Source organism: Protomyctophum parallelum (assembly GCF_964188405.1).
Source record: "Protomyctophum parallelum genome assembly, chromosome: 8".
Taxonomy (NCBI): Eukaryota; Metazoa; Chordata; class Actinopteri; order Myctophiformes; family Myctophidae; genus Protomyctophum; species Protomyctophum parallelum.
This window is the reverse complement of record NC_139703.1, coordinates 9,713,512-9,741,351: the sequence shown is the minus strand read 5'-3', so window position 1 is coordinate 9,741,351 and position 27,840 is coordinate 9,713,512. Positions and strand designations below refer to the sequence as shown.

The 27,840-nt window shown below is 44.5% G+C and overlaps 2 protein-coding genes across 8 annotated transcripts in view; one reads left to right on the top strand and one right to left on the bottom strand.

Annotated features, from left to right (window-relative positions):
- Window positions 1–27,840, top strand: part of fgd5b (FYVE, RhoGEF and PH domain containing 5b) — a 39,203-nt gene that overhangs the window by 11,168 nt on the left and 195 nt on the right. The window contains exons 6-21 of one of the 7 annotated variants that reach the window (XM_083771807.1): window positions 4,854–5,005; window positions 5,523–5,679; window positions 9,046–9,133; window positions 9,655–9,705; window positions 12,721–12,779; window positions 13,547–13,618; window positions 14,068–14,136; window positions 16,280–16,363; window positions 16,468–16,547; window positions 16,711–16,807; window positions 18,188–18,325; window positions 18,876–18,978; window positions 19,905–20,041; window positions 22,336–22,464; window positions 24,236–24,405; window positions 26,801–27,840. The exon at window positions 26,801–27,840 is cut by the window's right edge and continues 195 nt beyond it. In XM_083771807.1, the coding sequence (XP_083627933.1) occupies window positions 4,854–5,005; window positions 5,523–5,679; window positions 9,046–9,133; window positions 9,655–9,705; window positions 12,721–12,779; window positions 13,547–13,618; window positions 14,068–14,136; window positions 16,280–16,363; window positions 16,468–16,547; window positions 16,711–16,807; window positions 18,188–18,325; window positions 18,876–18,978; window positions 19,905–20,041; window positions 22,336–22,464; window positions 24,236–24,405; window positions 26,801–26,837 (1,623 nt within the window). In that variant the 3' untranslated portion in view covers window positions 26,838–27,840. Of the gene's footprint in view, window positions 1–4,853; window positions 5,006–5,522; window positions 5,680–9,042; window positions 9,134–9,654; window positions 9,706–12,720; window positions 12,780–13,546; window positions 13,619–14,067; window positions 14,137–16,279; window positions 16,364–16,467; window positions 16,548–16,710; window positions 16,808–18,187; window positions 18,326–18,875; window positions 18,979–19,904; window positions 20,042–22,332; window positions 22,465–24,235; window positions 24,406–26,800 lie in introns of those variants that run through there. The other 6 variants (XM_083771806.1, XM_083771809.1, XM_083771805.1 and 3 more) reach the window with 6 other exon arrangements.
- On the bottom strand, window positions 25,390–25,872 carry LOC310863461 (ATP synthase subunit delta, mitochondrial-like; the record flags this gene model as incomplete). Its single annotated transcript, XM_083771811.1, has 1 exon — window positions 25,390–25,872. One exon carries the CDS (start codon window positions 25,870–25,872, stop codon window positions 25,390–25,392), a length of 483 nt encoding a protein of 160 aa, XP_083627937.1.

The following is a 27,840-nucleotide window of genomic DNA, read 5'->3' as shown; positions in this document are numbered from 1 at the left end:
TAAACTGTTGAACTATGCTTACCCATAGGTAAATATAAAAGTAATGAATAGGGCCAAGCACCCAGGCTAGCTCAGGCATATTAATGAGTCTAATCATTCCGTCTCTTTTGTTGTTGCTCGTAACCTGGGGATAAAACACCACTTCTTCACAGTAAAAAAAATATCCTTGATATGAAAACACGAGACACAAGAACATAGATTGTGTGTCTACGGTTTTGAAAAGGCCCCCACTTGAGTTGATGGAACATTTATGGTCTGTTTACAGAGACGCCCCTCATGGCGCTTAAGGAATTATCTAATGTTCTTTACTTTGTACATCTATATGAGGAGATAACTGCATGGTTGCTTCACGTTATTTACTATTAGTCACTCTAAAAAAAAATGTCTTGAATCACAGATTGCACGGTACTGTCTGACAGCATCGCAATATGTTCGAGATGTAGAATATAGTTTGATATACGAGTGTATTAGTCAAATCATTTTGTAATTACGATGTGGTGGTGGTGGTGGGGGGGAGGGCAGCATGTGTGTATGAGAGAATCAATATGCATACATACATTTCTCTGGTTTTATGTTGTGTGTTTTACATGACATTCCATTTAACCAATAATCAATCACAAAGTATGACAATTGTATTGTATTTGTATTGGTAAGTACTAAAGTTACAGTATTTGTGAATATTAAAGATTTATGTTTAATACATACAACAATAGTATAGAAACCATTAGAAAACTTAGTACCATGGTCTGAGCTGTATTCAGTAGCTGGTTTTGGTAATCATGCATGAATTAATTGATTATGGATATTTTCCTTCATTCATTAATTCCATTCATTGCTGGTGTTAGAATTTGGTTGGGGTGGCCTGGGCCGGCTTAGCTGTCCAGGCACCTTGGCTGGTAATCCAGCATGATAGTGTGTTACGGGTTCGAGTCCCGATCCTGTCTACCTAAGCCCCCCCCCCCCCCTCCCCCCCAAGTAAAGAACAACTTTGCTTTAACTACCCACAAACTCATTTCTTGGTAATAATATTGTTATGCCATTAGATGGCCTTCCCATAATGTGGCCCGCAGGTTAATATCAGAATACTGATATATTATTTACTGATATATTTCAGCTGTTACAATTCCAATCATGCAAACATGACACACTTTAATTAGTCTATTTTAGTAGCTTAATGACTATAGCGTTACAATTTCATTGTCTTTTTTATGTCCTATCTATTTATATTAGAGTTCATAAAGTTAACATAAGTAAACTAAATGCATTTGAAATTAAATAATAATTAAATAACTTTTCAGGATTCCAATTAAAAGATAGCAGATCTACAAGTCCGTGCGACACATTTTGAGCTTGTAAATCTGCTATTAGCTACTTTTGTGTGACATAGAAAGCAGAAAGTATGGCATTCATTACGAGAACGTTAAAATACGGAGATATGAGGTTTTTTTTGCCTGACAGTGTATGCAATGTGGCCCTCTGGAGTGATTGTGGAAATATAGTGGCCTTCTCCATCATCAAAGCTGCCCACATCTGCATTAGAGACAGGGTGTTATGCTAAGCGGATGACCGAACCCAAAATGCAAGCCACAAACAGGAAGTTCAAAATCAAAGTATTTATTAAAGTCCAGGGCAGAACAAAAATGGTAAACAGAGAAAATGAGTAGTAGCTGTAATCTCAGGAAACTCAGGAGAGCCCAAACATTTCCAATATACAAAAATAACTACTAAGTCCAAAAGGCAAAACATACCAGGGTACAAGGCAGTAGTTTAAAGAGTCCAAAAAAGCAAACCTTAAGTCGAAACAAAACCGAGAACCAGGAACTTCGGGGTACCGCTCAGGGAACAATGACAATGTACTGACAGTGAGTGTTTGTAAAGAGTCCAGTCTTATAGTGGGAAGGTTGATTGACAAATAGTTCACAGGTGGAATGACGAGGGAGTTGGAGACAGGTGAGTGAATGTGGCTGCAGAGTGGAAGGGGAAGTGGGAGTTGCCAGGTCTGACAGAGGTTGCCAGGTCTGGCCAGGTCTGTGGAGAGACAGATCCTAACAGTACCCCCCCCTCAAGGGACGGATACCAGACGTCCAACAACCTTAAAGAGGGACGAGCAGGGTGGGTGGAGGGGGCCTGGAGGAGGGAAACTGAGGCAGAGCAAAGGGGATCTTCAGGTGGGCGGCCAGGATGATGGCCAGGGGCAAGGCTGGTGACTTCAGGGGGACGTCCGGGGGACTGGGACGAGGCAGCAGAGGTGTCGTCTGGGGGGCGGCCCGGGCGTTGGGACGAGGCGTCATCAGGGGGCCAGCCCGGTGGTCGAGACGAGGCTGTGACGTCATCCGGAGGGCGGCCTGGAGGCTGAGACGAGGCGGAGGACCGTGGAAGCGGAGCCGGGTATGCTGCAGGCGCTGGACATGATGCTGCAGGAGACGCCAGGGGTGCTGCAGGCGGAGCCACAGGAGAAGCTGCCGGCTCTGGAGCTGAAGCTGCAGGAGACGCCAGGGGTGCTGCAGGCGGAGCCACAGGAGATGCTGCAGGCTCTGGAGCTGAAGCTGCAGACGACGCTGCAGACTTAGGAGACGGGACCCCAGAGGCAAGCTGCAGCGGCGGGGCCTCGGAGGCGAGCTGCGGCGGCGGGGCCTCGGAGGCAAGCTGCAGGGCCTCAGAGGCGAGCTGCAGCGGCGGGGCCTCGGAGACGAGCTGCAGGGCCTCAGAGGCGAGCTGCAGTGGCGGGGCCTCAGAGGCAAGCTGCAGCGGCGGGGCTTCAGAAAACGCTGCAGACGGGACCGCAGAGGATGCTGCTGGCAGAGGCGACGCCGGAGTTGCTGCAGGCAGAGGCGACGCCGGAGGTGCTGCAGGCAGAGGCGACGCCGGAGGTGCTGCAGGCAGAGGCGACGCCGGAGGTGCTGCAGGCAGAGGCGACGCCGGAGATGCTGCCGGCAGGACTGCAGGCGGAGCTGCAGGCGGGACTGCAGGCGGAGCTGCAGGCGGGACTGCAGGCGGAGCTGCAGGCGGGATTGCAGGTGGAACTGCAGGCAGAGCTGCAGGCGGGACTGCAGGCGGAGCTGCAGGCAGAGCTGCAGGCGGGACTGCAGGCGGAGCTGCAGGCGGGACTGCAGGCGGAGGAGGCAGAGCTGCAGGCGGAACTGCAGGCGGAGGAGGCAGAGCTGCAGGTGGAACTGCAGGCGGAGAAGGCGGTGCTGCAGGCAGAGCTGCAGGCGGAGGAGGCGGAGCTGCAGGTGGAACTGCAGGCGGAGGAGGCAGAGCTGCAGGCGGGACTGCAGGCGGAGGACAGGAGGAGGATGCTGCAGGCTCTGGAGACGGGACCCCAGAGGACGCTGCACACCCAGGAGGCGAAGAGGATGCTGCAGACTCTGGAGACGGGACCCCAGAGGACGCTGCACACCCAGGAGGCGAGGAGGATGCTGGGACCCCAGAGAATACTGCACACCCAGGGGATGAGGAGGGTGCTGCAGGCTCTGGAGATGGAGAGCGGAGCGGCAGAAAACGGAACGGAGACAAAGTCACTGGGAGCGAGGAGGATGCTGCAGGCTCTGGAGACGGGACCCCAGCAGACGCTGCACACCCAGGAAAAACACCCCCGGGGTCCGCTGCCGTAGTGCAGGCCCGTGACGGGGCCGCACCGCTGCAGGCGGGAGTGCATCAGGACGTGAAGGGGCTGCAGGCGGGACTGCAGCTGGACGTGACGGGGCTGCAGGCGGGACTGCAGAATGACGGGACTGGGCTGCCCGGGTGGGCTTGGTGGCTGGGAGACCCCGGGACACACCCCCCCGCCTGTTGACACAACGGGGACCTCCCCGAGCCAGGCGGGTGCCATAATACGGATTTGTTGCATGAAGTTGTTCAGAACAAACAGGAACTTTCTCATCGCTGGGAAAACAGGGAAGATAATCCATACACTGCCGGTTGGCACCAGGGCTAGTGGGACGCAGGTTGAACACTCCAACCCTAATTGAGTGAGCTGGCTGGGAAGCACTGGGAAAAGAGCTGTTGTCCAAAAAATCCGTAAGCCTCCCACGAACAACATCAAAATGGGGGACAAAATGGCTTGTCCATGGCCTCTCTTTAAACCACTGCTGGTGGGTCACAATCTCCTCTTGGAGAGAAAAACGCTGGTTAGGTGGAGAGGCCATGAGCCGAGCCACCACATTCTCAAACAAAGTAACCTTCCTCTTAAGAGTTTGTAGCTGTGCTGGGTTCATATTTATGTTCAGTACATTCTGTTATGCTAAGCGGATGACCGAACCCAAAATGCAAGCCACAAACAGGAAGTTCAAAATCAAAGTATTTATTAAAGTCCAGGGCAGAACAAAAATGGTAAACAGAGAAAATGAGTAGTAGCTGTAATCTCAGGAAACTCAGGAGAGCCCAAACATTTCCAATATACAAAAATAACTACTAAGTCCAAAAGGCAAAACATACCAGGGTACAAGGCAGTAGTTTAAAGAGTCCAAAAAAGCAAACCTTAAGTCGAAACAAAACCGAGAACCAGGAACTTCGGGGTACCGCTCAGGGAACAATGACAATGTACTGACAGTGAGTGTTTGTAAAGAGTCCAGTCTTATAGTGGGAAGGTTGATTGACAAATAGTTCACAGGTGGAATGACGAGGGAGTTGGAGACAGGTGAGTGAATGTGGCTGCAGAGTGGAAGGGGAAGTGGGAGTTGCCAGGTCTGACAGAGGTTGCCAGGTCTGGCCAGGTCTGTGGAGAGACAGATCCTAACACAGGGGACAGCATCGTGAGGCCACCCAGGTGAAAGTGTGTCCTGAATTTCATATAGGGACAAAGCTGGAAAGAAAAAGAAATCCCATCACGGTCACGCTAACTTTCCACACAGGACTTCCGGGAAGCGGTGGGGGCCGCGGTGGGGGAGGAGGGAGACCCTGTGCTGGATGAAGAGAGACTGAGGGAGATCCTCAATGAGCTGCCTGATGTTTACTCCCTGCACCGCAAGATCCTCACCGAGCTGGAGAATCGAATCCGCCACTGGTGAGATGTCGCTGATGTTCCGCCGTGCTACACAGTAGCTGACTGTTGCCTGATTTATAGTTTCACGTGCATTGTGTCGTGATCAAAGACTAGGCAATGAATCTATAAGCTCACAGCGCTTATAGATCGGCTATTTTCAGTGGGCAACACCGGCCTGCAATTATATAAAAAATTAGTGTTAACGCACGCACGCACGCACACACGCACGCATGCACGCACACATGCACGCACGCACACACACGCACACGCACACACACACACACACACACACACACACACACACACACACACACACACACACACACACCATGAATCAATCACACATGGGGGGACAGGGCATTACCAGTACCAGTTATCTCTTGCTTTACATCGAGGCAGTGCTTCACTGAATACATGCATTACCGGTACGCATCTCGGCGGCAATCCATCTTTTACATGTGCATGCCTCCTGGTGCGTGTTAAATGTCTCTCCCATGGTGGCTACTGGGTTTCACCCACTGCTGACCCCTGGCTGCAGGGAGGAGAACCAGAGGATCGCAGATGTCATCCTGGCCAGGAGGGCAGAGTTCCTGGTTTTCACCACGTACATCGGTCACTACGACCGCAGCATGAGTCTTCTGGACGACAGCTGCAGGACCTCGCCTGCCTTCGCCACCATCGTCCGCCAGTTTGAGGTCAGTAGTGTTGATTTCATCGACGAAAAGTTTGTCGACTACTGTACCTTTTTTCCCTGACGTGCGTGCTTGCGTGCGTGTGAATATAATGACAGAGACAAAGTGTGCTCTAGTCAAGGAGATGAGGCAGATATGCTTGGTTTGGTTTACTGTGCGAGTCTTAAGCTACACTACACTACACTATGCCAGTGTGTGTGGACATCAATCCTCCCACAACATATCAAGCTCAGCCTCTTATGGGCAACTGTAGGGTCTGTTCTCCTGCTGGCTGTGAATGCTGGACCCTGAAGCATGCCCCTACAGACATCTTTTTACACACATCTCAATACAGTCAATACAGGTTTGAAGGGCACAAGGAAGGTGAACCTAAATAAATACAGAAATGACCAAATTTATCCTCTGGCTACCACAGTATACACCGAAGGTATGGCAAGCAGCGTATAGTATGGCCACATGGTTGGAAATATATAAAAAGACAGATAGAGTCAAGACCTGAATGATTTATCCTGCGTGCATCAGTCCAATTAATGGAGCTCATAGCTGAAGTTCAGGTGCAGGGCCACACCTCCAACGCAGCTACCTCCACCTCCTATCAAGCCACCTCCAAACGGGCCACCTCCACCTGTGTATATAAAGCCCATCCAACCCCCGGTTCTCCCCCCGTTCTCGCTTTCGTCGTCTCACCCAAAATCTCATCCTACTCCCTCTAACATCTCCTAACAGATCCCTAAGGGGGGTCTGACGTGCCTCGGGAGCATGCCGGATCCCCGAAGCTTCCCCACCTCGGCTCAAATCCCTGACGCCGTCGATGTCCCGTCGTGGGCCATCACCCCGTGGTGGTATTCATGATCATGTCCTTCTTTCTGTTATCAATAAACCTGTCAAACGTTTTCATTGGTGGTGTGGTCCTTGATAGTGAAGTTTGAGTTAGTGCCAGGTGTGTGACTGCTTAAAGCAGCCATCTCCTGTCCAACATACATCTAATGGAACTAAAGATCATCAATCTGTTTCATTACGTGTCTAGTTTTTCTTTATAGGGACCTGTGTTTAGACAATATTCTCAGATAGCTTAGGACAGTTTATTTATTTGTTTTGGTTTAAGCATACCTCTGTTAGTTTAGAATGATTTTGCCCATTTGATAGAACATACAGTATGACATACCTTTTTCCTGGGGTTTACTACTCTGACATGATTATTTGTTCCAGTCATTATCCGTTAAAGACTTTCTGTTCCAAGAAGCTCCAGTGCATTCATCTATCCACACACGTTTCTCGTGTCTGAGACTGACTGGTTTGGCCACGTATTAGTGAATGATCAACAACTTTATTATCCTCTGTGCTAAAATGGTGCTTTAATATATTCTCCAATGCTGAGAACAGAACAGAAGGGGGGGCAGAGAAGCTGACCATGGCTAATTAGACGATGCACATGTATTTTTACTGTACCTGTCCCATCAACATGGGAAATCAATGCCAGAAGTGTGGCATTGATTTGTGACCGCTTGAAGTGTGTGCTTGTGAGTGAGTAACCTGGGGATAAAACACCACTTCTTCACAGTCAAAAAATATCCTTGATATGAAAACACGAGACACAAGAACATAGATTGTGTGTCTACGGTTTTGAAAAGGCCCCCACTTGAGTTGATGGAACATTTATGGTCTGTTTACAGAGACGTCCCTCACGGCGCTTAAGGAATTATCTAATGTTCTTTACTTTGTACATCTATATGAGGAGATAACTGCATGGTTGCTTCACGTTATTTACTATTAGTCACTCTAAAAATAAATGTCGTATTAGTGAATGATCAACAACTTTATTATCCTCTGTGCTAAAATGGTGCTTTAATATATTCTCCAATGCTGAGAACAGAACAGAAGGGGGGGCAGAGAAGCTGACCATGGCTAATTAGACGATGCACATGTATTTTTACTGTACCTGTCCCATCAACATATTGCCCTGCCAGAAGTGTGGCATTGATTTGTGACCGCTTGAAGTGTGTGCTTGTGAGTGTGTGCTTGTGTGTGCGTGCGTGTGTGTGTGTGTGTGTGTGTGTGTGTGTGTGTGTGTGCGTGTGTGCGTGTGTTTGTGTGTGTGTGTGTGTGTGTGTGCATGTACACTCTCTCTTGCATCTCGCACGCACGCACACACGCACACACACACGCACACACACTCACACACACACACACACACACACACACACACACACACACACACACACACACACACACACACACACACACACACACACACACACACACACACACAGTTGATGTTCTGCAAGGCACAAGTGCTGACCAGCATTCTGTTATTGGTCCCTTCACTTTTACAGCTGACCTGTGATTGTGCCGAAAGGCCCTTTGCTGTATAATGTTCTATTGCCACTGCTTCTCTCTCTCTCTCTCTCTCTCTCTCTCTCTCTCTCTCTCTCTCTCTCTCTCTCTCTCTCTCTCTCTCTCTCTGGGTCTGAAATCACTACAGTATCCTTCCCTACAAAGCCAAAGTGCAGTAAGTACGCAAAAAATCAAGCTGCTAAAAACACTTTGAAGTGTTTCAATTGGCCAGCCAAATAGGCCATACCAATTCGGTATATAAGTGATATTGCACTAATTGTATATCTGTTCATGATGTAATTGTTTATCCATGTCATGTCTCCAAATATGTAGTTACTGCACTTTGGCTTTATAGTGATTGATTGCGCCATTTTGTAGTGGTGTCTGAATGTAAAGGTACAGGTACAGAATGTTATTATACCCTATGGATTGAGATTGCGAAATTCCTGAAAAGTAGGGTACAACCACCTCCTCTATTGGTATAACCAGGGGGCTGGCCCAGTTCTGGAACGGTCGATAAATGACAGAGTTACCGCGTGGGGGTCCCCGGGGTCCCTGGGCCCCCAGGGGGCCGGGCCGTTTTCCGTCAAGCCGCTCCGCGTCCAAAACGGTTGAGAAATGGTGAAAACCAACCTAGATAACTTCGTGCTTGGACAGACAGACCCAGGGACGCAGAGACAGACGGCACACATAGCTGTGGAATAAAAAAGCTTATGCAAATAGCTTATAATTAAATCTACAAAGTAGCTAGTAACTAAAGTGTTCTAATAATTGTAATGGAGTAAAAAGTATTTGCCTCTGAGTGAAATGTAGTTGTGTAAAAGTAAAAGTATAAACAATTGGAAATACCCCAGTAAAGTAAAAGTACCTCAAAATTGTACTTAAGTAGTACAGTACTTAAGTAAATGTACTTTGCTTAGTTGCTTTCCACCACAGCTGAAATGTGAGTTAGGCGTTGCATGTGTGTGTGTCTCAGCAGCATGTGTGTGTGTGTGTCTCAGCAGCATGTGTGTGTGTGTGTGTGTGTCTCAGCAGCAGAGCCCAGCCGGGGAGAACATCTCTCTGAAACATCAGCTCCTCCAGGTGGTTGTTCGCGTGGCTCAGTACCGCATGCTCCTCACCGGTGAGTCCTCACCTGCGACTGACCTTCACAGACGGTCTGGTCAATAGGCGTTTTAGCTTGAGACCCAAAAGAGAAATGTGACTTTTGCCCGGGACCCAAACTAGTGAATATAGCATACAGTATACAAGCTGACAACGCGTTGCTTTGTTGTGAGCTTGTTGATCTGCTATTTTCACTACATTTTCTGATATTTATGAAATACTTTTGTTGGAATTGTTCAAACATTTTTTTTTACACTTTTTTAAATCTTTTTAAATCTGAAATATATTAAAGATATACTGTATATAGGAAACGGAAAAAATGGGAGATTTACCTGCGACCCACAAAAATCATTCTTCGACCCACAAATGGTCATTCATTCAATCATTAATCATTATAACTATTAGACTAACTGGACACTGTCTTACCACTACTGTACTGATTATTATACTTAATTTATATATTTGATTATACTTCATTAGTGGCCATAACTTTATGATTTGCTATTGTGATTCGCTAATTTAATTTGCCTCTTTTTCCAGATTACCTAAACAACCTCTCTCCAGACTCCAAGGAGTATGAAGACACCCAAGGTACAGCAGCATAGCTCACGGCAGAGAACTTATCATGTCTCTGTCGGCCATTAACGGGAGACATAAAAGCTCGCTCTGCATTCTCTATTATTCATTTTCTGGTTCAAAGTGTTTACGACCTTACAGGGAGTTTGGCATGTATACACAGTCAGGAGAGAGACATTTTGAGTCTTTTTCTTTCTTTCTGTCGGTCCGCCCGCCCGTCCGTCCATTCTTCTTCTATTCAATTCAATTTTATTTAAGTGTCAAATCACAAGTTGTCTCAAGACACTTTACATATAGAGCAGAAAACAAAGATCCACTCAGAGCAAGCAATATTGCGACAGTGGCAACGAACAACTCCCCATTAGGAAGAAACGTCAAGCAGAACCCGACTCTGGGGTGGGCGGCCATCTGCCTCGAACCTGTCGGGGCAGAGAGAGGGGAGAATAGAAAGGAAAAATAGAAGAAAAATAGACAGGGAAGGAGATACAGGCAAATACAAGTAGTAGCAATAACAATAATAATGAATGTAATAGTGTAAGATAATATAGTATGGTATAGCAATGTTGTCAGATAATATATAATGTATAAGAATATTATAATTATAATAATTTCGGAGAGTCCTAAACCACTTATAACAGATGTTTCAATCTGGGAACCCATTCAGTAAAACATAAAAAAGGCCGATCTATAGTATCTTGAGAGACCACTGATGTTTAGCCGATACTTTGTAAAGAAAAAGATACAGATAAAAAAAGTAATATAATGACCAATACTGTGTATATTGGCCAGGTTTGGCACTAGTTGAGGCTATCTTCTACCTGAGCACTATGTAATTAATTTCATGTCTGGGATTTATGGCAACTGTTTGTGGTTTTGTGTGTGTTGTGAATTATATCCATGCTGTCAGAATGGCAGCCTCTGGTGGACATTCTCCATTCCCTGCATCCACAATCACACATGTGTTTGCCATCACACCACTCAACTCATTAGCCAATCACAGTTTAGGTGTGCCACATATAACCAGCAACTCACTCCACACTCCTCACTCAGTCTCCAGCCAGGCAACATGCAGCACCTGCAGAGCTCCCTGAGTCGTCCCACTACTCCAGCCATGTGTACTTCACTATAAACCACGGCTTAATGGAAATACACTGCCACATTGTTGATAAGTTACTTTGGCGTCACAATCTCTCTGACTGGGGATACTTGGGTGGTCAGCTCATAATCCAACTAAACACAACCAGCGGAGAATATTTAATAGTGTGGTTGTCTGTTTGTGGGTTGTTCATTGTTTGTTGTTTTTATGTAAATTGTCTTTGGGTTCATGAAAGGTGCTATATAAATTCAAGCTATTATATTGTTAAGTTGTTTTTGTGATCTCATATCCCAAGCCAGATGCTTAGGCACTCCCATTATATTGTCATTATAGGTGAAAGTTTAAAACACATTTGTATGTATTTGTTTGCCTATATGTTTTAAATAGAAACTTGATTTCAAATACCGTAATTTCCGGACTATAAGCCGCGGCTTTTTGTCTCCACCAGGCCGAAGGCATGTGGGGAGAGTATGTTTTGCACTCCGTCCGTCCGTGTGTCCGTCCGTGTGTGTGTGTGTGTGTGTGTGTGTCCGTCCGTCCGTCCGTGAGGAGCTAATCTCGGCCACCGTTAACCCGGTCGATGCCAAATTTTGCACACACACTCCCTGGATGCCAACGATGAACCTCTGCCCCAAACTTTCCACAACGGCCTGTTATAGCGCCACCAGGAGGCCGCTTTGTGCTAAACAAGTTTTTGCACAGTACACCTACAGATTCTGTCCAAACATCACGCAAATTGGTACACAGTCTCTCTACAGCCATTCAACCAAACCGGTCTTTCACATTTCTCAGACTCCATCCTGATTGGCTAAGATTGGCTTCCAAAGTTCACAGGAGTGCTCAGTTTCAAACAAAATGCTGCAAATCATGAACACATCGCGGGATTTCCGTGAAATTGTGCACCCACATTCCCACTAGGCCGGACGAAATGCCACATGAACAATTTCAACTCAGCCTCAAGGTGGCGCTATAACTGGCCGAAAACTGTTTTTACCTCTAACTGCACGGATCTGTGGATAACTTTGTATGCCAACTCCCTAGAGGCCAAGGAAAAACCTTTGCCTGGAATTTTTCACATCTGCTCTTTATAGCGCCACCAGGAGGCCGACATATGTAAAACACATTTTCTATTATTACTCCTTCAGATTTTATCCAAATTTCACGCAAATCGGTACACATGATCTCCATAGTCATGTGATCAAGACAGGTTTGTTTGATTTCTCATATTCCATCCTGATTGGCTAAGATTGGCTTCCAAAGCTCACACGATTCGTCCATTTCGAAAAAACCCCACAAATCACAAACACAGTGTGCAATTTCCATTACATTATACACGCACATTTTCACTAGGCCGAGGACGACATGCCACAATTTATTCCTCAAAATCAGCCTCACGGTGGTGCTATAACAGGCCAATTCCTGTTTTTAGCTATAACTGCATCGATCTGTATACAACTTATGTATGCACACATGGAAAAACATTGTACCTGCATCCCTCCAATACGAACCTTTGGCCCAAATCTTCCTCAACAGCCTGTTATAGCGCCACCATGAGGCCACAACCTGACCTGCCCTGGTGGAGACCTGTGCCGATTGGCACTTTGTCTAGTTACCCATGATTTGAACCCTGCGGCTTATACAACGGTGCGGCTAATCTATGGATTTTTACAGCTAACGCAGAGCCATCTCAGGCTCTGAGCTAACGTAGCTGCGGCTTATAGTCCGGTGCGGCTTATAGTCCGGAAATTACGGTATATCAGTCAAAACATTGGCAATCAGTGGTCTGCAATTCAGTACAAGAATGGGTTCTGGTCAATTCCCAAGCGGAGACAGACGAAAGATGTGGCACAACACAGTTTGATTATAAATCCTAATCACCTCGCTCGTGACATAAAGTCTCTCCCTCTCTGTTTCTCTTTCTGTCTCTCTCACAGCTGCTGTGGTGACAGTGTCTGGCATTGCGGATCAAGCCAATGACAGTTTGAAACACGGGGTGAGTGTCAGATGCGGGCACTTGATTGATTCATACATTGCCTTGTTAAACATAAAAACATAGAATACTGAAGTTCTGATGTCACTCGCTCATCCACATGGGTCACGGAAGTTTGTCTCTGGAAAATAACATTGGGTATCTTAGAATCATAGTATAGAATCAGAATATACTGAAAAATACTAAAACAGTGTAACAAGCAAAAAAAAACAGCAAGTTTGATTGAAACTGTTCTTTTGAAACTGTGTTGCCTTATTGTAAACTTGCTTGCTGTGGTGGTCATTCATGTTCATATTTATTGTTATATTTAGTGTCATGTCACTTATTGGTGTTAGTGAATCACCTGCCCATGCAGTCGTCATCAGTCACGTGATGTGACGACTGGGTTTAAAAGGGAGTTGTCACATATACTGCCGATTATCACCTGATGAAGGCCGTTCACGGCCGAAACGTTGTGTCTTATTTATGGTGTAGCCTATTGAATAAAAAGCAAACACCTTGGAGCAAACCTGTGTGCGGAATCTCCTCTCTTCACTGTACTTACCTTAGTCCAGCACCAGACAGGAACTGGATGTGCGCTAGCCACCTACCTTTTTATACTAGTCATCTTAGAATCATCTCATATATGAATTGTGGTCCAGAAATAAACAAATTGTCCCCTCGATATTGTCAGGGAGGTGGTTCGGTATCATTTAAACTAGTCCGTCACTCATCTTTGTCCTCTCTCTCTCTCTCTCTCTGTCTGTTCCGCTCTCATCATGTCCTCTCAGGAGAACCTGTTGCGTCTGGTCAACATAGAGTACAGTGTCCGTGGTCAGAGGGGCCTGTTGCAGCCTGGCAGGGTAGGCTATGATAACATTGTCTCTCTTCCATCATACTCCCTTCCCTCCTCCACCACCCTAGTGTTGCCCTTTCTTTATCCCACCAGCTCAGCTGGGAATCCCCTGCTTCTCTCTCTCTCTCTCTCTCTCTCTCTCTCTCTCTCTCTCTCTCTCTCTCTCTCTCTCTCTCTCTTACTCTCTCTCTCTCTCTCTCTCTCTCTCTCTCTCTCTCTTTCTCTCTCTCTCTCTCTCTGCGCGTTGGTGTGGTTGGTTGGTGGAGAGCAGCTGGTCCGGAGGCACGATTTAACAGCTCTGAAACGGGCCTCCCCCTGTTTTGGGCATGTCATTGTACACAAAACATTTTAAAGAATGTAAAAAATAAAAAATCTACAGTGTGTGTGTGTGTGTGTGTGTGTGTGTGTGTGTGTGTGTGTGTGTGTGTGTGTGTGTGTGTGTGTGTGTGTCCGCAGGTATTTATAAAGGAGGGAACACTGATGAAGGTCAGCAGGAAGAGCAGACAGCCTCGCCATCTGTTTCTGGTAAATGCCACTTCCTGTTTGCAGCGTCACGCTGCTCGGCTAAACACATGAAGTCACACTAACTAACCAGTGGTCACACTGGTTACTGCTGGTTATGCTCTTATTTATTTATTCTGTAATTATCTCAACACCTTCTATGTGATGCTAAGTTAACACATTTTACTTGATAGCTACGGTAATAGTGGTGTAAAGGCTATACATCTTTTCTGGACGCTCTGTTTGTATGTCTAGACTATGGGATCGAGAGCAGGGTTTCCTGTCAGGATGTCGCTGAACGTCCACTTCCTGTGAGCCAGGTCTTTATTGACAGCACAGGGAAGGTCAAGAGAAACTCCTTAAGCCTAATTTATACTAGCTGCGTCGCTCCGCTCGTCGCATTTATTGTTAGCAGTCCTCATAAGTAGCAGTACCAGAATATAAAACATACTCTGGAAACGGTCTATAAGCTTACAAGGTTGTAGATTAGCTATTTTTGTTTAGGCCAAGTATACAATAGGTTAGTGTATATTTTGTAATAATAATCTAAATCAGCAAAGTAATTAGTAATTAAGCTGTCAAATAGTCTTTAGAGTAAAAAGTACAACATTTGCTGCTGAGAGATGAGTAGAAGTAAATAGTATTCAAAAATCACATCCGTGTGAAGTGAGTGGTGCAACTTCGTGTGGGGGTCCCCGGGGGGTCCACGGAATTTCTAGACCCACAGGAACGTGGCCAGGGTGCCGTCCAGGTTCCGGCGAGCCGCCCCGCGTCCGAAACGGTTGAGAAATGACAGAGTTACCATGTGGGGGTCCCCGGGGGGTCCCCAGAACATCCAGACCACCAGGAACGTGCCCAGGGGGCTGGCCCGGTTGCGGCGAGCCGCCCCGCTTCCGAAATAGTCGAGAAATGACAGTTACCGCGTGGGGGTCCACGGGGGTCCCTGGGGGGTCCCTGAAACATCCAGACCCCCAGGAATGCGGCCATGGGGCCGGGCCATTTCCGGCGAGCCACCCCACGTCCAAAACGGTTGAGAAATGGTAAAAACCAACCAATCTATTTCCGTGCTCGGACAGACCCAGGGACCCAGGGACACACATAGCTCTGTAATGGAGTGGTTGCACCACTCAAAAAAATGGAAATAGGCCTACTCAAGTAAAAAATATACTTAAATACATTACTTGAGTAAATGCACCTTACCTTCCACCACAGATTGTTAGCTTGTATTGCTTGTTATTTTTGGCGAGTGACATCATTGTGGGATGAACAATAAACTTTACAGGCTTTAAACAATGACCAACATGGATCGTGTGAACTCTTAACTACTAGCTTAGTCAAATTCACTTTAAGCTAAGCTAACGTTTAAAAAAAGGCCTACATTACGACTATGCATATAGTTCCTCAAACTATGTTGAAGGTGTTAAAACACATAAACGATTCGTTATGCAGTCGCAGCCCCATGTGCTTTTGTCAAATGACCGTCTCCCTTCACCCCTGTAATATGACTACTGAGAAAACAGAGTAGAAAGGGAGAGCAAAGGGATGTCATTTATAAAGTCATAAGACTAAACAGAATAACAATGTGAGACATGAGGACATTCTTTATCGCCAGGCAGGGTGAGACATCTCTGTAGCTTTGCATTCTCTAGAATCTCCTGACCTCATGAGACACACAAAAAGATTGAGAAACAAAGACAAAGACGGCAGTTTGTACTATACTGTAGATGCATGTTTTGCGATTTTTATATTGAAATATCTTTGCCATTTCCACATTAAAGAGAATAAAGGTCCACAATCAGAGAACACTCCCCTGTACTCCTCTGTCATGTCCAATACAAGTTCTATACTCCAGACTGGTCACTAATAAAAAATTCAAATGCATCTTAACAACTTATTATTGTTAGTAAAAGAGAGTTACAACTGCTTTTTTTGTATACACCAAATCTCTTCGCCAAAAACAGCCGATCTACAAGCCCACAGTGCAAGCATGTAGATTGGCTATTTTTGGTGACTGTTCTCCAAGAATAGTAAAACAAAAAAAGTCTAGCTTAGAGTGCCACCAAGTGGCAACGTGCTGCATGCACATACACAGTAGCCATTGTTGAAACTGTACCATCTGAAGCAATCTTTTCTTTCAGGTGGTTAAATAAGTGTGTGTATCTTTCAGATGAACGACGTGTTGCTGTATACCTACCCCCAACAAGATGGGAAGTACAGGTTGAAGAACACGCTCTCACTCACAGGGATGAAGGTATAGCTTTGAATAGCAGTTTGCTCCCCCACTCTCTTTTCTTCACATGTTTGGTCTCATCACGTCTGATACATCTGATACATAAAAACTCACTGATATTTCAGGTCAGTAAACCTGTCATAGACAATGTCCAGAATGGCCTGAAGATTGATGCAACAGACATTTCCATCACATTGTCAGCAAGGTGCGTCGTCTGTCCTGTTTCATATTCTATTTTAGTACTGTAGTGTACACAGTCAATTCTTGTGTTAATTTGTGCATATCTGAGAGTGTAAAAATGTAACTAAATGCACCCAGTCAATGTTTTGACTGGGTAGTGAGGCTGTGCTGTGCTGTTTTGTGTTCAGCTCGTGTAACGAGAGAGAGGACTGGTTCTACACCCTGAGCCGGACTGTAGCCGACCACACAAGAGGACCTGTCATTTTTAATAGCTGTCCAGCCGAGGTGAGAAAGAGCACCGCCTGTCTGTCCCTGTGTGTAATTCAGGGCTTCTCAAAGTGGGTGACGTGGTACCCTAGGGTGCCTTGATGCAAGTCCAGGGGCCTCAGAAAACTTTTATAATATTTGGAAATGAATGCATCAATGTCACTTCAGTTTAACCACTTAGCCCTTCTATACTTCGTAAATTGGAACCTGCATTATTTTTCAGCCTACAAGAGTCTACTAAGTCTCTTCACCAAAAATAGCAGATTTACAAGCTCACAGCGCGTCACAACGTGACACCTTGTGAGCTTGTAGATCGGCTATTGTTGGTGAATGTTCACCCAGAATAGGAACGCTGTATAATCAAAGTTATTTTCAGTCTGTCCTAATGGAAACCAGTAAGACGAGCGAGGTCGCACTGAAACATCAGAGCTTCTTAATACGGCACAGTTGAAAAGAGTTAACCCATTCTGACCGGGCACCCATTTTGGTGTCGGCATCATGTTATGCTTTAGCTATTTAAAAATAGCAGATCTACAAGCTCATATCGCGCCACCGAGTGGCGCGATACGAGCTTGTAGGTCTGCTATTTTTTGAAAAATCGAAGAACGACTGACATTTTTTAGAATCTGATCTCAGGTCAGAATGGGTCAATCAGACCAATGTGTGTCCAGTGGAAACCTCGTATGAATCTGATCTCAGGTCAGAATTGGTTAAACTATTAATCTGGTGTCAGTGAGGTCAGATGTGGAGTTGCTGGCCGGCTCATATATGCAGATCTAGTATGTCAAACCATGTATGGCTATCCGGGGTTTGATGAGGTCAGTGTCGTGATCTTCACTATGGAGATCCAGGTGATGATAGTCAGCTCCACGTATGGAGATCCATGTGTTGTACCAACAAGTATTCACGACTTAGACTTGCAAATGAACCAAGTTGGCAACCACAGGTCATCATGAGACTGTCACAATATGGTAATATATTGTACATATCCACATATGGGCTTAATATTGATGACATCAAGGATCTCCAATTATGGGCATAACAGGGATTGTATTAGGGCATCGGCCTGGAATGCCCATACGGTCTACCTATTTTCTGGAAATAACTTTGGGTCAACAGCTGTTATGTGCTATATAAATAAGATTGACTTGACTTGACTTGACTTGACTTGGAGGCGTGGGGTGACGGACTGACAGGAAATGCACTTTTTCATAAATGCGACCTATGGTCGCAACACATATTCTCTCCAGTTTTCCTTGTGACATACTGACTCTTTGGGGGAAAGATTTACATACATACATTTATGTACCGTTAATATGACAGAAGGTTCTGTGTGTGTGTGTGTGTGTGTGTGTGTGTGTGTGTGTGTGTGTGTGTGTGTGGGCGCGTGTTTTCCAGGCCAGAGATCGTCTGTGGTTGTCTCTAGGTGAGAAGGCTCCGACACTCGTCCCGGTGTCTCATGTGATGATGTGCATGAGCTGCAACTCTGATTTTGGCCTGACTCTGCGTAGACACCACTGCCATGCCTGTGGCAGGGTTAGTAACGCACTCGAACACACACACACACACACACACACACACACACACACACACACACACACACACACACACACACACACACACACACACACACACACACACACACACACGTACGCAGACAGATCAAAGAGTCCCAGGCTTGAGAGCTTAAAATGAAACGAAATGGGGTCCATTTGGGCAACGTCCATGGGCTTCATTTTACACTCTTGTACAGCACTTTGGTTGACCTTCTGGTCTTTGTAAATGTGCTCTAGAAATAAAGTTTGATTTGATTTGATGGTACCACATCAATACAGAATAGAGCATGAGCAAACTCTTCTCCAACGAGTCAACAAAATATTGTACGTTAAATCTCATCAAATGGTAGTCCATGGCTCAAATGCAGAATATATAATTGACCTTGATATGAACAGGGTTGAAAACCACTGATCTATGACATAAACTGTGCCTCTGGACTGACTAGGGACGGTGCGGGTGGCGCTGCGTTAGTTTGTGTCATTCTCTTGTGACTGGAACCTGCATGAAATGTCCGTTTTGCATGATGTAGATTGTTTGCAGGAGCTGCTGCCGGAACAGGTACCCGCTGAAGTACATGAGAGATCGCTTGGCCAAAGTGTGTGACCACTGTTACAATCAACTTAATAAGAAAGGTACACACAAGTCACTGTTACAACCAACTTAATAAGAAAGGTACACAAGTCACTGTTACAACCAACTTAATAAGAAAGGTACACAAGTCACTGTTACAACCAACTTAATAAGAGAGGTACACACAACTCACTGTTACAAGTTAACCAACTTAATAACAAAGGTACAGAACTCACTGTTGCAACCAAAAAACTAAAATCCTGCACCCGATAAATAAGCAAAAGTGTAAAAAGATATATATATATATATATATCAAAAATCTAAACTAATAAAAACCAGCAAATCCGCTCTAAAAACTAATTAAAGCTAACTGAATTAGAACAACTAAATATAATCAAAACAAACTAAAACTAAACTATAATGAAAAAAACCAAAACTGTTTTAACCTTCTGAGGAACACCAACACAGATTATGTACCTGTAAGTGATATGCTTTGTTTTTGTTAAAACGATAGCAATCACTGCTACTGTAGTGTGTTGGTTCAGTAACAGGGGTCTCCCCGTGGCTCCTGCTCTTTAGTAAACAGAAAATACATTTTCAGTTCAGGACACCAATTTTATCCAATCAGGAGAGATTACAACCAATTTCACTTTCACGTCTATACTGTATTCAAACTGACCCCGGCCCCCATCAGAGAAGGGAAAGGTTATGTGGCCCTCACAGGAAAAAGTTTGGGGACCCCTGCTGTATTGTATATGGTATGAGTTCTCTCGACTAAGACTGATTGGATAAAATTGGTATCCCGACCTGAAAATGTATTTTCCGTTTACTAAAGAGCTATTCTCGTATCTGTTACGGTGTAACATAAAAAAGAGGCTTGTATTTGAAGGATGTATTTTACGGTATACCCATTTAACACTTATTTTAACCAAGGAAAATATAATTTACACACCGTTAACTCTATCTCTCTCTCTCTCTCTTTGTGCAGGGGGGGATGTGTCTGCATTGACAGCTAAGAACAGTCCTCGGTTAAACCGATCCAGTCGTCCTCTCTCCGCTGTGTTCCAGAATATTCACCCTCCTACCCTTTGGAGACATAAGAAAGGCACTGCCTCACTGACCCAGGTATAACGCAAGGGGGTTCTCGTTCAGCCTGCTGCGCCTATTAATGGCTCAGCAGAAGCCTACCGTTTGCAATACATTAAAATCTCAATGTATCTCAATGACGTTTTTACACTTGATTTTATAGTAAACCTTTTCATAAACACTTGTTCTTGTATGTTTAGTCTTTTGTTTTTCAATATTTTTGTTGTTGTTGCTTTCATGCCTTTATTGATAGGACAGTAGACTGACAGGAAATGGGGAGAGAGATGGGGAGTGACGTGCAGTAAAGGTCATCAGGATCGGGATCAAACCCGCGACACACTGTCTGGCTGGCAATGCAGCCTAGGGTGCTCAGAGCACCACACCGGTGACCCGGGCCTAAAGTCTTTTTTAAATCATCATGATATGCGTTTAGTAAATTATGGTGTCCTATTTATTTTTAACTGAATGATAAAGTAGGGTATGTTTCTAGGGTTTCTACTGGTTTTACCGAGTGAAGACCCACACAGCCAATACCAATAATTTCTGGTTGTATTTCGGATATAGAAAGATGGCGGATTTGAAATCGGTGCAAAATAGGCTTCATTTAAGGTCTGTAGAAATCAATGGTGTCCGTTTCAGTTGACAGTTCACTTTGACACCTCGGTTCATGAAAAATGCTACTATTTTGGGGAATGTTTTTTTTTTATGTTTTCAAATAATAATGAATACAAAATAAAAATTAGGAAAATAAAGGGACCCATACAAATGTGTCCGCGACCCGCATATGGGTCCAGCAGACCCACTGTTTGGCGAGCAGTCCTTTTGACTTTGTATGGTATTACTATTTTCTGATCCAGCACCACTTTTTAGGCGCTGTGTGTCTTCTTTGTTGATTGTTATTTGACTGTGGGGTTAACATATGGGGGGTTAACATATACAGTGACCAGACGTCCTGGTTTGGCTGGGAGTGTCCCGGTTTCAAGCTAGGTGTCCCGAGTCCTGACAAACATCTTTGAGACAAATTTCCTGGTTTTTAACATTCACTACCAAATTGGCACCGTTTTCACTAACAGTTATGTTTTTGAGTGCTTAAATGGACGTTTATTGTGTGCTGTTCTGTTCTGTTGAATGGTGTGCTGAGCGCTAAAATAAATTTTGATTTACTAAAATGCCATTTAGTCAATATTTTAGTTTTAGTCTAGTTTTAGTTGACTAAATACTAGGGGTGTAACGTAACGATACAGTAACTGCATCGACAAATCTATTTTAATTTCAAGAATTAAAGTATATCGATATGTAAACAGCAACATATGGTACCGTTTGACTTTGTTTTGTTTGTTATTGTTTATTATCGCAAATAATCAATTGTATCGATACCTAGCCTGGGCACCATTTAATTTAGTGTATATGATCCTGTCGGGAGTGGATGATATCGTTACGTCATGTTGTAGTATTGTTTTGTAGTCGACAGGCAGGAACAACAGGCGGCAACTTCCTTTTCCCTCAAACCGATTTTTCTCAATAAAAGCTACAGGCTACGAGAGCTTTTATTAAGAGGGAAAAGGAAGTTGCCGCCGCCTGTTGTTCCTGCCTGTCGACTACAAAACAATACTACAACATGACGTAACGATATCATCCGCTCCCGACAGGATCATACAGACTTTTGAAACAGTGACCAGGCTTTCCTCCGAGGTGGTGGAAAGCCTGGTGAGGCGAGGTTAATCGATACCAAGTACTTGTGCGTTGTATTTACCGTCGTATTTACCTGTGCCGAAAATAGCAGATCTACAAGCTCACACCGCTGCCACACGCTGTGAGCTTGTAGATCGTCTATTTTCGGAGAGCGACACCCATGCACAACCAAGCATAAAATGACTTGATTTGGTTTTCGTCTGTGAAAAAATGCTAGTTTTAATTGACGAAATCTACACTGGATGAAAGTAGCCTGGGCACCATTTCATTTCGGTATATGATCCGGGCTGGAGCCAGATGATATGCTTACGTCATGTTGTAGGCAATGGTTTGCCTACAACAAACAGGAAGCTGTTTGTTGCTTCCTGTTTGAATAAAAGCAATAAAAGCTCTCGTAAGCGAGAGCTTTTATTGAGAGGGAAAAGGAAGTTGTCGCCGCCTGTTCATCCTGTCTGGCGACTACAAAACAATACTACAACATGACGTAACCACATCATCCGGCCCCAGCCCGGATCATACAGACTTTTGAAACAGATCAGGCTTTCCTCCGAGGCGGTGGAAAGCCTGGTGAGGCGAGGTTAGGATGAAAGTGGTTGACGTTGTTAATGTCCCTCATGAGAGCTCTCCTTGTTGCCCAGCAGGTGGCGGTGGCGGACGAAGGTTCCATAATAAGTGGCAACCTGCAGCGCAGTAAGAGAAGCAAAAAGAACTGGAAGAGACTGTGGTTCCTCCTCAAAGACAAGGTGCTTTACACCTACCGGGCCCGAGAGGTGAGGGAGGGGGAACGTACACTCCCCTTATACCCAGTGGTGGAAAGGAAATAAGTACATTTACTTAAGCACTGTACTTAAGTACTATTTTGAGGCATTTGTACTTTACTTGAATATTTCCAATTTCGAATAGTTTTACTTCTACTCCACTGCATCCATTTTACTCAAGTACATTTTGAATTCTGGACTTTTACTTGTAACGGAGTAGTTCTACATTGCAGTATTGACACTTTTACTTAAGTAAAACATTTGAGTACTTTTTCCACCACTGCTTATACCTAAACAACACTACCCTATCCCTAACCCTCCGCAAAGACATGCGCTTTACACCATCGCTTATCGTCTTTACACAGATAAACCATACGGAAATCGCGATACAGTAACTGCATCGATTTTGATTTCAACAATCCTAGTATATCGATATGTAAACAGCAACATATCGTATCGTTTGACTTTGTCTCGTATCGTATCATTTTGCAATGCAAATAATCAGTATTGAATCTTTTGCAATGCAAATAATCGATTGTATCAAAGAGGTGTTTCACTACTTTTCCATTGCATATCGCTACACAGGTTTGTACATGTACAAACCCGTACGTATGTGTTCAATTACATTGTCCATGTATTTGCCAGAGAATCACTGTTTACTTATTTATATCCATAATGATGAATCTTTCACTTAAAAAGCTTGCACTATCCACACGTTTCACACAGATTTTATTTCTTGGTTACTGTGTCGATTTTAAATCATTGAATCGAATCATATCAGCATAAATGGACCAATATCATCCATGTATTGTATCGTCAACCAGATGATACAATACAATAACGATATAGATCAGTGCTTCCCAAAACACTGGGTTGGGAACCAATTTTACAAAGTAGTGAAAATATCTACAATCTCACAATGCGTCGTATTTCATCACATCGGCTATTTTCACTAGTTGAGGTTCCGGTCCCCAATATAAATAAATCTCTTTTGGGTCTCAGCTTTCTCAAGCTAAAACGTTCATACAGAATCAAGAGAATCCAGGTACAAGCAGCTACATGTTGATGTGTCATGTTCCGCAAGACGGTGAAACATCAACAATCCAATGTTTGATGCTTTCATTCGCGGTGAAATATCAACCTCTTTTAGAATAAAAATTGCATTGCTTTATTACTTTATTTGTGTTCTGTTGATTGACTTATTTTCAGTAGGGGTGGGACGATTCACTTTATTTATGATTTATATTGGGATTCTGAATTATATTGCGATTCAACGATTGTTGTAATCCGATATTACGATATTTTTATGATTATTTTCCCCCAGGTTAATTAGCTTTTTGTTATACTAGAACATTTTTAAACCATTATAAACAATATAAACCATTAAAAGTTGAATCATGCACTTCAATGCAGCCAGTCATGATGTCGCTCCTCTGTGAAACGTCCATTTGGTTACATTCGTAGACTTTCGTAATTACAAATGTAGAAATGGACATAATATTGTGTATTTGTGTGCTCTTGGTCCAGGAGAAGGTATATATATATATTGTATTTGTGTGGTCTTGGTCCAGGAGAAGGTATTTATTTGTATTTGTGTGGTCTTGGTCCAGGAGAAGGTGTTATATATATTGTATTTGTGTGGTCTTGGTCCAGGAGAAGGTATTTATATATATTGTATTTGTGTGGTCTTGGTCCAGGAGAAGGTGTTAATGTTTGTGTATTTGTGTGGTCTTGGTCCAGGAGAAGGTGTTAATGTTTGTGTATTTGTGTGGTCTTGGTCCAGGAGAAGGTGGCGTCTGAGAGTCTGCCCCTGCTGGGCTTCACAGTGAAACACACTGACAGACAGGCCGGGGGCGGGGCCGGGGCCCAGGAGGAGACCACCGAGTTCCAACTGTACCACAAAAAAACTCTGTATTACACCTTCAAGGCTGAGGATAACCACACAGCCCAGAGGTGAGAACAATAACAACAATAGAGCATAATCTTTTTGATTCTTCTTATTTATCTTCTTGCCTTCATCTCTGATGCCGATAGCGTGTCCCGGGTTCGATTCCCGAGCCCTGTGGCCGATTTGCAGCGTGTCTCACCCCAGCTATCTCCCCTGTTTCCTCTAATTCTTCACTGTACTAACGTGATAAAGGTGAAAGGTGACAAAATTATGAGCACCGTCGGTCACACCGGGAGGTTTTCAGTTCCTTCAAAGCAACACACAAGGTTACCACAGATCTACTCCAGAGCCTTGACCATGGCTTCATTGGCCACTATAGGTCTACTCCAGAGCCTTGACCATGGCTTCATTGGCCACTATAGAGCACCGAAGTCCTGACGTAACTCGCTCATCCCGACGATTCCCCTGGTTCGCGGAAGTGATTTCTCTATGGAGAATAACATGGGGTGATCTTAATATCGTCTACTATAAGCGTTGTGGTCCAAAAATAAACAAGCTGTCTCGGCGTTATTGTCGGGAAGGTGTCTCTGTATCGTTTGCAACAGTCAGTCACTCATATATGATACAGTCTGCTTCTAGCGAAAATCTAACTAATTCAGCAGCAGTAACATTAGCGTTTTCTCTCAGTCAGTTGATTCTTCATATCCATATGAGTGAAGCGGCCGGGGTGACATGTTTATTTTTCAAACACAGTTGTTATATGAGGCGATCTCAAATCGCCTCAATGGGGATTTCAATGCAACTAAACAAATACATGAACCTGGGGACTGACGCCCTCTACTGAAAGTGACGTCAGACTTCGGTGCTCTATAGGTCTACTCCAGAGCCTTGACCATGGCTTCATTGGCCACTATAGGTCTACTCCAGAGCCTTGACCATGGCTTCATTGGCCACTATAGGTCTACTCCAGAGCCTTGACCATGGCTTCATTGGCCTCTATAGGTCTACTCCAGAGCCTTGACCATGGCTTCATTGGCCTCTCTATAGGTCTACTCCAGAGCCTTGACCATGGCTTCATTGGCCTCTATTCTGACCTGAACCTCTGCCCTGCCCGCCTCATCGGACACAACAGACATGTCGAGCTGTGCCTTCTCCAGGTTGGCCTTTGCAGCGGAGATATCCAACTGGTCAAGCGGCACAGCCTCCTCCACTAGCAGCTGTACGGAAGAATCTCCGTTGACTGTCACCGACCCACTGCTCACAAAGTATTTGGCAGAGGAACCATCCTCACTGAAGACCGTGACGACGCCGGGCCTGAGCACCTGCAGGGTGGGCACATGGGCAGCGAGGATACCAAATGCACCGGTCAGTGTGGGCACGTCAACCTGTTGTACTCTGGCTTCTTTGAAGAACACCTGGGTTGGAGAGGCGAATGTGAAGGACATCTGAGGCAAGCCTGTGGCGGCTTCGCCGTAGCAGCGCGCGTGCCTCAGCACGGGGAGAGAACATCGGAGAAACCTTGCTGCCATCATATTAGGGAAATCAGTTTGTTATTAGTGCCGGGATTCATTTAAATGAAAGTGATCCACAAGGCCTTGCATAAAGTCAGTCAGTTGTGTGCATGATCACTATGATGTCATCAGGGTATTCCCTAGGCCCAGGCCTATATGAGGATTTGTGGGTTAATCAATATTGTTTTATACCTAACTGTTTGCCTGCTGTCCCTTTATGCTCATATATGGAGTTCCCTAATGTCATCAGTATATGCCCATATATATGGTGATATCGGTGAATCGGGACAACCGGATCCCTATCGGGTATATATATATTGGTCATATCTGCGGTTATGGATAACCGCCTATCCGACCAAATTCACAACTTAACCCATTCTGACCTGAGATCAGATTCATACGAGGTTTCCACTGGACACACACTGGTCTGATAAACCCATTCTGACCTGAGATCAGATTCTAAAAAATGTCAGTCGTTCTTCGATTTTTCAAAAAATAGCAGACCTACAAGCTCGTACGAGTGGCGCGATATGAGCTTGTAGATCTGCTATTTTTAAATAGCTAAAGCATGACATGATGCCAACACCAAAATGGGTGCCCCGTCAGAATGGGTTAAATCACAACTCTTTGTTTAACTCTGCTAATAAACAATTGTCAGAGCACAAGTTTCTTCGTAACACGAGGAGGCAGAAATTTGAGTATTGGAATTTGGCTATAAAAACTGACTTTGTACCTTATTCCACATTCACCATTTCAAATATCTTTCTAATACAGGACCACGTGTTAAATATATCTCAACTAGTAGCTGTCATCTGTTATGCTGGCAGGCACAGGACCTGTGGGGGTTCACAGTTCACACTAGGAAGCTATATTTTTTTGTTTGCCTGAATTATTCACGTAAATGCCAGTCATAATAATAATAATATTATTAAATATCTTCTTTATACAGGTGGGTAAACGCCATGGAAGAAGCCACGGTTTTATAGCACCGGTCATTCGCCAAACATGGAACCGAATGCCCATCAACTCAAGTTTGTTACCTTTACTGTTTTTCTCCATGCAAATGCTCTCCCTGAATGTGAAGAGAAAAGGGGGAAGATGAAGGACAATGAATATAGTTAATGTTGAACTTGATGGCGATACTTGTCTGAAGAAAGGAAGACGACGTGTTCTTTGAGAAGGGACACGATCACCTACTTTGCCGTGTCACCCTCCAGTGTTTACAAGCGGCCATTGCTCCTCAGGCAGGCGTAATGCTGGGAGTCAGGAGAGAGCTGGTGGCCCAGATATGTAGCCATGTGGAAAATTCCACTAAGGTGTCCTGTATTTTCCCCCTGAAGTTGATAAACTTGGATTTCTCATCTAGTTCCCTGGAAAGCTGGTAATTATGCTCAAAGTGAGTAGGCGGATGAGTCGATGAGATGTTTATTCACTGATTAGAATTGTGTGTGTGTGTGTGTGTGTGTGTGTGTGTGTGTGTGTGTGTGTGTGTGTGTGTGTGTGTGTGTGTGTGTGTGTGTGCACGCGCGCGCGCATGGCTGCGTGCACGCATGTTTTAGCACATTGATTAACCACTGAACTACAAAAAAGTCTACATTCTTTCAAAAATAGCTGATCTACAAGCTCCTTTGTGATCTTGTAGAATTGCAATTGTCAAAATGTATTTTTATTTTTGCCTTGGCCTCCCTATTTTAGGCAAATAAATTACAATAATAGCAGATCTACAAGCTCTCAACCTGTAACGCTACGTGTTGGTGCATATCTGCTACAGTATTTCCATTGTTTTTGAAAGGGGGTTCATGTGGTTAATTTCCTTCTCAATTGTTAAATGTAAAAATCTAAAAAAAGGTTTAAAGTCTTAACTTCAGCATCTCATCACTACATTGCAGTTTTACAGATTTTTTTAATTTGAGGTTGTCTAAAACAATTCATCATTTGACCTGACACCATTATGTTGCCTGATTGGTGAAGTTATTATCTGATTGTCAC